Below are 13,233 nucleotides of genomic sequence, written 5' to 3' on the forward strand. Positions count from 1 at the left end.
ACGAATGAGAATAAAACTTCAAGATTATGATTTCACAGTTAAATATCAACCAGGTAGCAGAAACGTAGTGGATTATCTTTCAGGTCACCCTATGAAAGATACAAGTTCTTTAGAATTGGAGAAAACTGAACATTATGTCAACCTCATTGTAAATGAAAACGTTCCTGATGCTGTTACGCTCACTCAATTACAAGAAGCTACCGACAGAATCCTTACTACAATCATAAAGAATTTACAAGAAGGAAGTCAAATTTCTAAAACTAAACCAGAATTAAAGAAATTCTCAACAATACAGAATGAATTATCCATCCATGAAGGTATCCTGAAGAATGAGAGAATAGTAATACCTAAAAATTTACAGACCAAACTGTTTCAGTTAGCCCATGAAGGACATTTAGGAATTGTAAAAACCAAACAATTTCTAAGGGACAGAGTATTTTTCTTTGGAATGGATAAATCAGTTGAAGATTTGATCACGAATTGTCTTCCCTGTCAAGTATCAACACCAATTAACAGTCAAGAACCTGTAATAATGTCACCATTATGAGATTATCCATGGCAGAAACTATCAATGGATTTTAGTGGATCTTATCCCAATGGTGAATATTTGTTAGCAATAATGGATGATTATTCCAGGTATCCAGTAGTTTCCATTATCAAATCCACTTCATCAAACACAGTCATTCCAGAATTAGACAGAATCTTATCAGATTAAATTCCTGAAGAAATCAGAACAGACAATGGACCACCCTTTCAGAGTGAAAAGTTCCAGAAATTTCTAACCATTTAGGATTCCATCACAGAAAAGTTACTCCAAGGTTTCCAAGAGCCAATGGTCAAATTGAGAAATTTATGAATAGTTTGAATAAAGCAGTCAGAACAGCTCATACCGACAATTTAAACTGGAAACAAGAACTTTTCAAATTCTTAAGAAACTACAGAGCGACAAAACATAGTACTAGTGATAGATCACCATATGAACTCTTATTTTCACGTTCAATGAACACTAAAGTACCACAAATTGTGCATAAATCTAACCATCAAGATGATAAAAAACTACGCCAGAAAGATCCCATCAAGAAGGACACCATGAAGCGTTATGCTGATAGATAGTGTTATGTAAAAACTCAATTTAAAGTAGGAGATTTTGTTTTTTGCAAACAAGACAAAATAAACAAACTTTCAACTCCACTTGAGAAACATGTTTATAAAATTATACACATTAATGGTTCCATGATTACTGCTAAAAGAGAGATGGATGGGAAAGAATATTTAATAAACCCAATGGACAACAAGTTAGATTTGATGAGGATGCTGATTCTGAAGAAGATGTATTTATAGAAGACATAATCTCACAGCACAATTATTACAAAAATCAAAACCAATTAACCAGGAGCCAGCAAATCCACCACCTAGAAGTCCTCCAAGAAACAGAAGGATACCTATCCGATATAGAAACATTTGATATTTTTCCTAAATATTTTCAAAAGACTTTCTAAATATATTTTTTAATGTGTTAAATTTTCCAAATGCTTAATATTTCCAAAAGTGAAATTATCATATATCATTCCAAGAAACAATTTTAAATTTCATAAAGTTAAAAAAATTTAAAATTTTTATATCAATTTACATTATGTTACTAGCAATCTGAAAAAGGGGGTAATGTAGTGTAGTGATTCTAGTTTATAAATATAATTCAATTCGTAACTTTATAATATTAATTCAGGAACAAGAGTATGCTTTATGTAAATACTAATCCGCACAATATAGTTACTTCCTGTATGTAAATCATGTAACTAACAACACAAATAAAAGTTCTGTATATTTTATTAATTCTATCTATAAGAACCCACAATACGAAACCCTTGATCTTGAAAACTCGTTCAATTTGTAGCTCATAAAAACTCTAGAAGGCATGATTCTTGCCGAATTTTGACAAAACTTGGTTTTATTATTCATTACCGCGCTGAAGATTGAATTTTCACGAGCTAAAGATTGAACACGTTTTCAAGAACTAGGGCAATAACTCATACTCAATATTATTCAGTATCGCCCTAAAGTTCAAAAGAAGTTTATGACTGAAGGTTGAATATTTCATACTGGAGATTGTTACTGTACTGCTAAATATTTATGTTCAAAATCAAAGCTGCCAATGGGCTGTTGTAGGGTAAGTGATATTGGCTTGGTTGACGATTAGTGTTTCTATGTCTGGCTTCTTGCAAGTGGTTGTTGTATTTGGGGAGCATAATGAAAATAACTTGAGTTTAGAAAAAGGGAATGTACAGTGGATGTAACAGGGGGAAACTGTATATGCTAGCGTGAAAATGCGGGGATCAAATTATGCAAATAAATCAAACTGGGTTTGGGGATATATAAAGTAAGATGAGAGTTATGATGAAAAATGCATAAATATATATTTAGGTGATAAATAACGCTAACAATGATGTGAAAACTTATAACAAGTAAAACAAAAACTTACACAATTGACACGAACCGGTTTTCGAAATATTATCCTTTTTCAAGTGTCGAGGAATGCTTCAAAGAAATAAAAAGATCAAAAAAGGGTAGTAGTACGACCCTACTCAAAAAGATAAATGAATAAGCCGGTATAAATTGTTACATACCAAGCGATGGACACAGCTTTGTAAAGTGCGTAAATCGTGTTTTGAACAAAGACTACACAAAAGAATTTCAAGATTTCATTAACAGTTTTCCAAAATCAAACAGAAAAGGAGCCATGACAACTTAAGAAATTTAATACTTATTTTCAAATTTATATGGCGCAAAATAGACATTTTTAACCAAAGAAAGTATCTGAGGAATTAGATTGAGTATTTTACCTACATAAATCACATTTCTGTCTCATTAGAAGAAATAAAAAAACCTTAGGCATTAAAGAATTAGAAGATAATTACGATGAAAATGTATGGAGAACCTGTAGAGATGATAAAACACAAGTTTCAACTCTAAAACTAAATGTTTTTCCAACAATTCACGGTGATTGTTTATATGCATGGGATTGCAAAACCTATAGCGAAAAAGAAACGAATAAAGCCATTCCTTATTCTTGCACGTTAATTAATTTAGAAAAACTAAGAAAAATGTTAGACAGAATAAAACATAAATTTCCAGATTTTAATAATAAATTAATGAATATTGTAGAAATATTTGTGGGTAAAGACTGCAACGATCAAATGTTGCAACATTTAGGAAAAATAGATCAAAAAAGATTAACATTAATTCCTCACAACGGTAGCGGCTTTGATAACTGGATTGTGCTTGAAAATGCGAAAAAACTAACGCAATGTCCACTAGTAACAGCTAGAGGCATTCTATCTCTACGTTTAACTAATTTATTCACCGATGAATATTTACAGAAAAAATGGAAAAGACAAAAACAAATAATGGGCAACTCTAATTATCTGCAAAATATTAATTTCATATGTTTCTATCAACATGAAAATATCTAGTTTGGCGGCATGGGGAAATTCATCTAATATACCGATAAATTTGAGAAAGATCACTGATATCAATATTGCAAATTACTCCGAAGATAATTGGGAATCTTTAAGACACGATTGGGAACCTTACGCCAAAAGAGATATGTATTGTCTTGGAGCTTGTTTGATAAAATATATCAAAGTTATGAAAGAAGTTGTATTCCAGAATATTTCCAATAATCTAACGGCTCCTTCTTTATCTTTAAATTATTTGTATCATTACAATAAAGAAATGGTAGAAGAAGAATGGTATGAAACTACTAGAATGGTTCCAAAACACACCAAAAAGAAAACGTAGAAAAAGTTTACTCACATACACACCCTTTTATAAGACATTTTATCAGACAATCCATTAAAGGAGGAAGATGCCAACAGAAAATCATTGAAACGAATAAAATGGATGAAATTTGTAATGTATTAAAGGAGTTTAGTGAAACACGAAGTGATAATATATTTGATTTATTTAAAGAATATAGTAAAAGTAAAAAGGATAAAAGAAGTTAATTCAAAACTTTAAAAAATGAAAGGTACTAAACTAATGGCGTTCGACGCCAACGGTTTATACGCTTCCGCCATGTCGGATGAGCAGAAATTCAGACCTAGAAGAGCTATTTTAAAATGTTCTTCCAACCCATACCAGCTAAAGATAAAATTACTTTTACGAAAAATAACGAAACTGGCACTAAAATCAGGTTCAGGTTTAAGAGAATGAAGAGTGTTTAATTACTTAATAAATTTAATTTTTTTGTTTTAAATGAAGTTAAATAACAATTTCCTCGTACCCAAAATCTATAAACCTACTTTTACCATCTTTGATTTCCAGATTTATATCTTTAATCATAATGGAATTAAGTGGTAAATACGTTGTTTGAAATATAATTCTATATCCAATCGGTACAGTGAATGTTGGAAGACTGTAATTAATCTGACGTTTGTATTGATTGAAAAATCCACCGTTTATCAAATTTCAATGTATATTTATCACAGCGATATCATTCTCGATATTAGCTTTATGTGGTGCTAAAGTGGATTGCGTGTATATTTGTTTATCAAATCCTAGGAACGCATTCAATGAATTTTCTACGTTGAAATCAACTTGACTATTATTTACATAATATCAATTTTATTTTGTTCAGATTCAAATTACCTTCGAATTCAATATTGTTTTTATCATTTGCAATTCCTCCATATTCAGATAGGCTTTCGTTGATGGCTACGTATTTGTAGCTTCCTGGTAGTAAACGTTACTTTTGAATATAACTCCATTATCTGTTGATATTTTTATTTGGTTATTATTTTCGTTGATATTTCTATTGGAATTGTAAACAGAGAAATACTTTAATCCCAATTCATATTCTTGATTGTGATCGAGTTCGTACTCATATTTAGAGACAATTTAATGTCTGATTTATTTGAGGTGATAACAAATAGTTGTTCTTTATTTCACATTTTTAATCACGCTTTTATAATCATTTTTATCTATAATACCTTTCTCTAGGAGTCTTTTTAATATACAATTTACTTCATTATATTGTCTGTGTGATCGATGTCCTTCCTTCATTGCTGCTAATATTATTTGTAATCTATTAAGTAGTTCCTCGTTGTTGTCGGATAAAAATGTTATACCTTGTCCAGATACCATATTTTCGAATATGATAGGAATGTTGTCTTCAGTATAATCATCTACTTCGTCAACTTCATATTCATCAATAACTCTTATATATAGATCAAGTGATTTCAATCTTCTTGTTTCGGGTCCCGACTTTCTAATTGCATGTAGAAATTTGGAGTATGCTACTAAATCCTTGTAATCGGCAAGATCAAAATCCCCGCCATTCAATAAATCTATTAAGTCTTTTGTTAATGTAAATATAAAGCCTTTTGTATCGATTTTGAATATAGGGGAATTTCCACTAAATTTTATTCTAAATCGATTAAACAATAACCCCTCATCATCAACGATTGGTGAAATGCTCTTTGGTAAAACTGGGTCAGGGTTTGAAAAAAGATTTATCTTTATCCATTCCTTGATTTATCGACTGAATGATTTGAGATAAATCTTTGTCATTTAATTCAAATAATAAAAAACAATTTGCATTTTTTCTAATGAACATAGAATCCATCCCATAAAAAGATTGGGATTGGTATATGCAGTGACAGTTGTGATGTCTTCCTTTCGTGAAGGATTCTTGTTGAACAGCTTGATTTCTTTGCGCTACGTAGTCGTCAAACAATATTAAGTTCTTTCGATTGCTATCAATATTAGACAAGTCTAGATCATTAACATTTTTCGTAAGAAAAACTTTTATATCTGTTGGATTGAAAGATGGATTCTTTGATTTAATGAAGTTATCTATGATATCTTTTATTTCCACTTCTTCTTCGTTTTCTTCATAATATTGAAATATGTCCTGAACATCTTTCTTTAGTAAATATTCTAAAGCTTTGAGAAATTGATAATACGATTGCTCTGGTGTTGTTGTGTAGATATATAATGAATCGAAATCTAAAAGGTTTGGTGTTGTCAACTTGTTAAAGTGAGATGCGTTTTCCCAGAACCGGAACTACCGGATATACACATGAGCATTGGGTTACTAGGAAATATTTCTGAATGTTTGAATTTCTTACCCATTTTTTTTATTTTATTATTTTGTCTATGATACTGTTTAATCCTTGTTTAACAGTTTTCTTGGTTTCTTCCCCAAATCGTTTTCCAAATTCTTTAACTGTACCTAATATATCTGCCACTCCCGAACCTTTTTTTGCAGTAGCTGCTTTCTGTGCTTGCTTTTCCATTTCTAAATTGTGTCTATGTTCTTCGGCAGCTGTTACTGCAGCTGCTTTATCTTCGTTGGCAGCTTTTACTCCAGCAGCTGTACCACCAGCTATTGCACCCGCCGTGGTAAGACCAGCAAATATCAAAGGTAGGAAAGGTAAAAATCCACCTTTTTTTTGCATTTGCGTCAATTCTTTCTAAGTCTATTTCGTCTCTGACTTTACAATATTTATATTTATCAATAAGTTTTTTAGTTATATTGATTTTTTTACCATTGTAAGTTATTACAGTTGGGGAAGCTGTTTCAATAGCTTCTATTATTTTCTTGACTAAAGTTTCTGGCTTCATTTTTAAGGGTGTATTTTTTACTCAATTCTTCTGCTATTTTAATTAAATGTTTTGCTTCTTCCAATTGTTATCGGGTGGGGGTCAAGGCAAATGAATGACCACACAGTGGGTGACGTTTCAAAACTTTATTATGTAAAACTAAACAAAAACCCCTGAACGTACAATAAATATGATTATATACCAATCAGAGAAATGAATGGACTAAAATAACATAATATAACTATGCTTATACATAAAACACAAACTATAATTCTAATACCACTTTGAATATAAATAATGAAATATTATATATAAAAATATAAAAATACATACCCAGAAGTTGGGGGTTGAAACTAAATACTAAACTGGCCAATAATAAGGTGAAATACCTTAGTAAACCTAGAAATATCAATACTCTTATAAAAAACTATATTTTTACCATATTAATGTGCAGTTACTAAAATACTAAATATTTACACAATTTCCACAACTGAACTTAAAACTGAACTATATGCAAAATTCTTGAGAATGCAAAATGGCTGTCATACACATACCTTTAAAATCCAGAACTGACTTAAGTAATCCTCCCATAAACAACACAATCCATGAAATATGAATAAAACAGTGAAATTTCCCACCAAAACCTTAGACAGGGAAGAACAGAAACAGTCCTTTCTGACAATGAGATGACAAAAAGATAGAAAGATAGTAAGAATGTTCAGAGTGATGACAATGGTGAGTTGAACAGAAGTTCATCAATGGATAAAGTATAAAAAAGATAGAACAGGGTGAACAGATTTGAGTTGATTGTTAGTATATTTGTGACTATGTGTTCTGTGTGTAATTTTGTAAACCATTAAAGCTGTGCTGAAACATAAAAACCTGTACACTATATTACATACTCCCCAGCAACAACAAAATGTTGTCCTCAACATTTACTTACTGAAAGACATCAGGAAATAGAGTCTTACATATGGTTGGTATGGAATCCAATAAAACTTTCACTCTGCGGTGGTAAACTTAGATATTCTTCCGGAAACATGGCTCTAATAATCTCCGCTCTCCTCAAAACAGAAGCTGGTAATCTGGTAATCTTGATGCCATGTCGGTTGGGCTCTTGTTCTTGAAAACCTCCTTGGACCATCTGTGTCATCTGTAACAGAAACTGTTGTTGGTTCCAGTTGGTGCGTCACTACAGGACTTCACTTTTCTTCATATACTTCTGTCACAGGCTCCTGGTCTCTTGAAGTAAGAGATACCTCAATAACTGGTTCACAAGGCTCTGAAACGAAAACTTTCTCGGTATCCTCTTCGACATCTTCAGATCCAGCGCCTACAAAAAACTGGTGAATCAGGCCTAGCTTCACCATCTTGACTGTCCTCTGAGTCAAGCTCTATCCAATCTTCCTGCTGCATCAATGGGTCCGGATTGAGACACGAAAGGTGCTTCAACCACGATGTAAGCAGGCTCATCCTCGTCACTGCTTTCATTTTCCTCTAGGTCTCTATTATCTGGCTCTTCAACAGTTTTCTTCTTTCTTGGTTTTGGTGGTGCCGGGATAGATGGTTTCTCCGGAATGGTTCCTATAGGTAGTAGATGGTTTCGATGAAGTGTTCTGTTCCTACAAGTGTTATCCTCACAAACCACTTCATAAACAGGAATATCTGGACTGGGCTGTCGCTTGATGGTATACGGAACATCTTCCCATTTGTCTTGAATCTTGTGGCGTCCATCAAAAGCTATCCTCTTTACCAAAACTCTATCTCCGAACTCTAATGTAGAAGCTCTTACTTTGCTGTCATACCTCCTTTTCTGGTCAAGTTGTCCCTTAGAAACTTCAGCAGATGCAGAATGGTAAGCGTGCTGCAGCTTCTTCTTCAAATCTGCTATGTAGGTATTATATGGCTTTGACTCTTCCTCTTCATTGACTAGCCCAAGAACTACATCAGCAGCCTGCCAGAAACGGGTTTCCTGCCAAACATCAGCTCGAAAGGAGAATATCCTGTAGAGGTTTGCCTCATGCTGTTGTAGACGTGGACCAGTGGAGCGACATAAGCCTTCCAGTCTGCTTTCTGGTGTGGTTGCAGTGTTCCCAGCATATTCAGCAGAGTCCGATTAAACCGCTCACACTGTCCGTTGCCTTGAAGATGGTATGGGGTAGTTCTCGACTTTTCCATTCCAGTTAATATGCACGATTCCTTGATCATTTTACCCTCAAACTGCTTGCCTTGGTCGCTGTGTATCCTCTTCGGAATACTATAGTGAATAATGAAGTTATCGAACACTGCCTTGGCTGTTGTCTTCGCCGCAGTATTCCTCACTGGTACCGCTTGCACATACCGGGTAAAATGGTCGGTTATCACAAAAATGGAATCATAGCCTCCCTTTGCCTCTTCCACGCACACATAGTCCATGCAGACTAATTCAAGTGGTTGACTAGTGGTGATTTTTACTAATGGACAAAGGTTAGGTGGAGTCTTTCTTCTCACACATCGTTGGCACTGCTGTATATATTCTTCAATATCTGATGTCATTCTAGGCCAATAAAATCTTTCCTTTGCCAAACTCAGTGTTCTGTCTTTTTCTTGATGTCCTAAATTGTCATGGGTTCACTTTATAGCTTCTTCTCGATACTTGACTGGTAAATTTAGTTGCATTACCTCTTGTCCATCCTTCATAATCTTCCTGTACAATAATACAAGTGTTTGAATTCTCGCTGTGAATTATTCTCTTCTGGACAAGTTGGTTTATTCGTAGGTTGAGTACCAGATGTTCAACAATCTTACGCAGTAGCCTTCTCTTTGTCTCTTCTTCCAATCCTCTTTGGTTACTTGTGATGTTTCCACTGATGTTGGTTCAGGAACTGCCTGATGTGATATACGAATGGTGGTAACGTATCCTTCACTCATACTGATGTTCTTCAAAGCTCCAATTACATCTTGATCAACCTCTACATACTCGCTGGTGTTAGTTGGTAATCTACTTAGGGCATCAGCATCAGCATTCTTTTTCCGAGGTCTGTACTTTGCGATCGAGACTGCATAGTTCTGCAGATACCAAAATTGAATTTAAACATGACGATTTTCGGCCAAGAACGCAGACATCTAAATCTCGGATTTCGCCTTGGAGGTCGAGATGGGCAGCTATATGCTCATTGATATAACTGTCCGTCGAACAATCGTCTAAAAGGGCATTACAACGAATTGATCTATTATATTTACAAATAATAATTGGTACTACTCTCATCACAAGGGAAGATCTGTGTGTAATCTGCGTATGAGTTTGCTTTTGCGGTGGAAGTTCACCACGAACGGTCGGTGGCAGAACAGAACATTCACTTAAAGGATTCGAACGCAGACCTTCATTACTTTGAACGTTACCAGATCCCCCTCCGTGGAGTAGGAAGTGGTGCGTTCGAGTACATTCACCTATACAGCACTGTTCTGCAGCTGTACAGCGATTACCAATATGGCTATTACCTAAACATCGAAAGCATAGGCGCTTTTCTTTTGCAACCCTCCATCGTTGTGAAACCGCAAGGGATCTAAAATAGGGACAGTTACTTACACCCTGAGCATGATCATGATGACACACAACGCATGATTTCGAATCTATTATAGAATTTGTAGCATACGTTTTTGAATACTTATCACTGCGAAAACGAGATCTTTGATAGTTCGATGCTGTCTTTGAATCATTTGAAGTTGTCGCAAAACCCTCAATTTCTTCGTTGGATTCAATTCTATAACGGACTTCATGTACAAGCCATTCATGTACGGTTACAAGAGACTCGTTCTTCTTAGTGCTAGCTGCCCAACGTTTGAATTGCAAAAGACATGATGTTGTAAGTTTGGACCTAGTGACACTAAAGAACATCGAGTCTACTTCGAATTCCTCGGTGCGACCATTTTCTTGCAATGACAGAATACATAGTTCAAGTTCATCAACTAATTCTTCAAAACGTTTTAAATCGTTGAAGCTTACCGGCTTCATCATTCGAATGGTGTCTAAGTGGATAAGAGTTTGACGACGTTTTCCGCAAAATTTATCATGCACACGTTTGAGTGCAGAATCATAGCCCAATTCAGATGCCGGGAACTCTTCTATGCATTTCAAAGCGTCACCAGTTAAGTGCTGACGTAACTGAAGCATTTTATATGCCTTGGAGCAAGACGATTTGTCAATACACTCCATGAATGCATCTTTGAATACCTGATATTCACGTTTGTTACCATTAAATTTGTTGATGGAAACCTTACTGAGTTGTAGATGCAAGTCTCGATCAATCTGGCTGAAATTTGACGGTTGTTGAACACTTGAATTACCGTTACCATTATGTAGGCTGATACCAGAATTACCATTAGAGGACTCTTCATGTGCGTTTTGTGCCTGTTGTAGATTAGCAAATGGATGTGATGCAATATGAGAAGAACCACTTGATACACGACCCAGCCAGTCTGTAGCTTTATTCAAAACTTCGACTATACTACTGTCAGATTGCACAGTCTCAAGTTCATTCTCGAAGTCGGCAGTAATATCACAAAGATGATTTAAAATGTCTATTACCTCTTCCTGGTTCGAAGCATGTCAAATACAGCTTCGCCTTAGTCAACTGTGACTTACAGATACGCTTTCTTCTTCGTAAGTCAGACAAAGGTTCTTCTGAGGGTTGACTACCAGCTTGGGCGATTGTAGAATCAGATGTTGTCTGTTGGCCTTCCACTTCGGGCTTATCACCCATGATGATGTTTTACCATTTATTAACTGTCTAAATGAGCATCATTTTCAAACATCGTAAACTACTATTATCGAAATCGAAACCGGGATACAAACCAAGCTCTGGCTACCAAAATGTTCAGGCGATGAGTCGATGTAAAAAAACTAAAACTCTACATTTATTCGATGGAAAACGATACAGAATGAGTTAAAAATCTATGCATGACGATGTTGAGTGGAAGCGTGCCTGATGAATACTGACCTTCACCCAGAAGGCGGAAGTGTCAGAAGTTGCGCACAAGGTTCAATGGAAGCTGTTCGGTGCGTTCGAACAATGTCTGAGTTATGATCATCTAAAAAATATGGCATCCCCAATTTAGCTAGACACCTTAAATGTTTTTCTGGACTATTTGGTTATATTTGGAAAAGATAGCTTGCCAGGCAAGGTAATATATGCCCACTGGCAGCTTTGATTTTAAATAAAAATATTTAGCAGTACAGTAACAATCACCAGTATGAAATATTCAACCTTCAGTCATACACTTCTTTTGAACTCTTTAGGGCGATACTGAATAATATTGAGTATGAGTTATTGCCGTTGTTCTTGAAAACGTGTTCAATTTTTAGCCCGTGAAAACTCTAGAAAGCAAATATTCAATCTTCAGCGCAGGACTGAATAATAAAACTAAGTTTTGTCAAAATCCAGCAAGAATCATGCCTTTTAGTGTTTGAGCTAAATTTCAAAGCGTTTTCAAGAATAAGGGCAATAACTCATACTAAATATTTTTCAATTCTTCTGATTTTCAATAGGGTTCATCCTTGGGTGATCTCGAACATTCACGCCAAATTTCATCAAAATCCGTCAAGAATTGTGCCTTCTAGAGTGAATACGAGCTAAACATTAAACGCGTTTTCAAGAACAAGGGCAATAACTCACACTAAATATTTTTTGATTTTTCTGATTTTCAATAGGGTTTAACCTTGGTTGTTAACTAACACTCATGCTAAGATTCATCAAAATCCATCAAGATTTATGCCTCCTAGAGTGTTTACGAGCTAAAAATTGAACGCGTTTTCAAGAACAAGGGCAATAACTCATACTAAATATTTTTCGATTTTTCTGATTTCCAATAGGGTTCATCCTTGGGTGATTACGAACACTCATTCCAAGTTTCGTTAAAATCCATCAAGAATTGTCCCTGCTGGAGAGTTTACGAGCTAAAAATTGAATGCTTACTATGTTTACGAGCAATTGTGTACGGACGAACGCACATTTCATGTGCTGATTCCAGAAAGAAAAAACAGGCACCAATAACCAATCACAGAAGACTTTTTGATGGGATCACCAATACCACTAGTAGTACAGCGATTCATTTGATGTATACTGAACTTGGTGTAATAAATAATAAAACTTGATATCAATTACTATCCATTATGTATTATTATGTTCCCATTTCATGTGGGCGTATAAAAATGAGATCAGTGTAATTTTGATTCTTTGATTTATTTTGGTTATTGCTAGTGACTTTATAATATATATCAATAAATTCAAACTACAATTTTATGCATTGTGAAGATCTTTTAGTGATAAAATTTATATTCACTAAAGACTGTTTTATCATTTTTTACAAGTGCATGTGATACCCAAGGATGAACCCTATTGAAAATCAGACGAATCGAAAAATATTTACTATGAGTTATTGCCCTTGTTCTTGAAACGCTCGTAAACACTCTAGAAGTTGCAATTCATGACGGATTTTGATGAAACTTGGTATGAGTGTTCGTAATCGCTCAAGGATGAACCCTATCGAAAATCAGAAAAATTGAAAAATATTTAGTGTGAGTTATTGCCCTTGTTCTTGAAAACGCGTTCAATTTTTAGTTCGTAAACACTCTAGAAGGCACAATTCTGA

At 34.5% G+C, this 13,233-nt stretch overlaps 2 protein-coding genes across 2 annotated transcripts; both read right to left on the bottom strand.

The window, feature by feature from the left end:
- Positions 1–6,137: 6,137 nt before the first annotated feature.
- Positions 6,138–6,458, bottom strand: LOTGIDRAFT_163780 (hypothetical protein; the record flags this gene model as incomplete). The annotated part of the gene is made up of 1 exon (XM_009060294.1): positions 6,138–6,458. One exon carries the CDS (start codon positions 6,456–6,458, stop codon positions 6,138–6,140), a length of 321 nt encoding a protein of 106 aa, XP_009058542.1.
- A 1,112-nt stretch (positions 6,459–7,570) lies between these two features.
- LOTGIDRAFT_163781 (hypothetical protein) lies at positions 7,571–11,345 on the bottom strand (the record flags this gene model as incomplete). The annotated part of the gene is made up of 3 exons (XM_009060295.1): positions 7,571–7,756; positions 10,817–11,061; positions 11,228–11,345. The coding sequence occupies 3 exons, from the start codon at positions 11,343–11,345 to the stop codon at positions 7,571–7,573; spliced, it is 549 nt and encodes a 182-aa protein (XP_009058543.1).
- Positions 11,346–13,233: the final 1,888 nt, after the last annotated feature.

This window comes from Lottia gigantea, assembly GCF_000327385.1.
Source record: "Lottia gigantea unplaced genomic scaffold LOTGIsca_41, whole genome shotgun sequence".
NCBI classification, from domain to species: domain Eukaryota; kingdom Metazoa; phylum Mollusca; class Gastropoda; family Lottiidae; genus Lottia; species Lottia gigantea.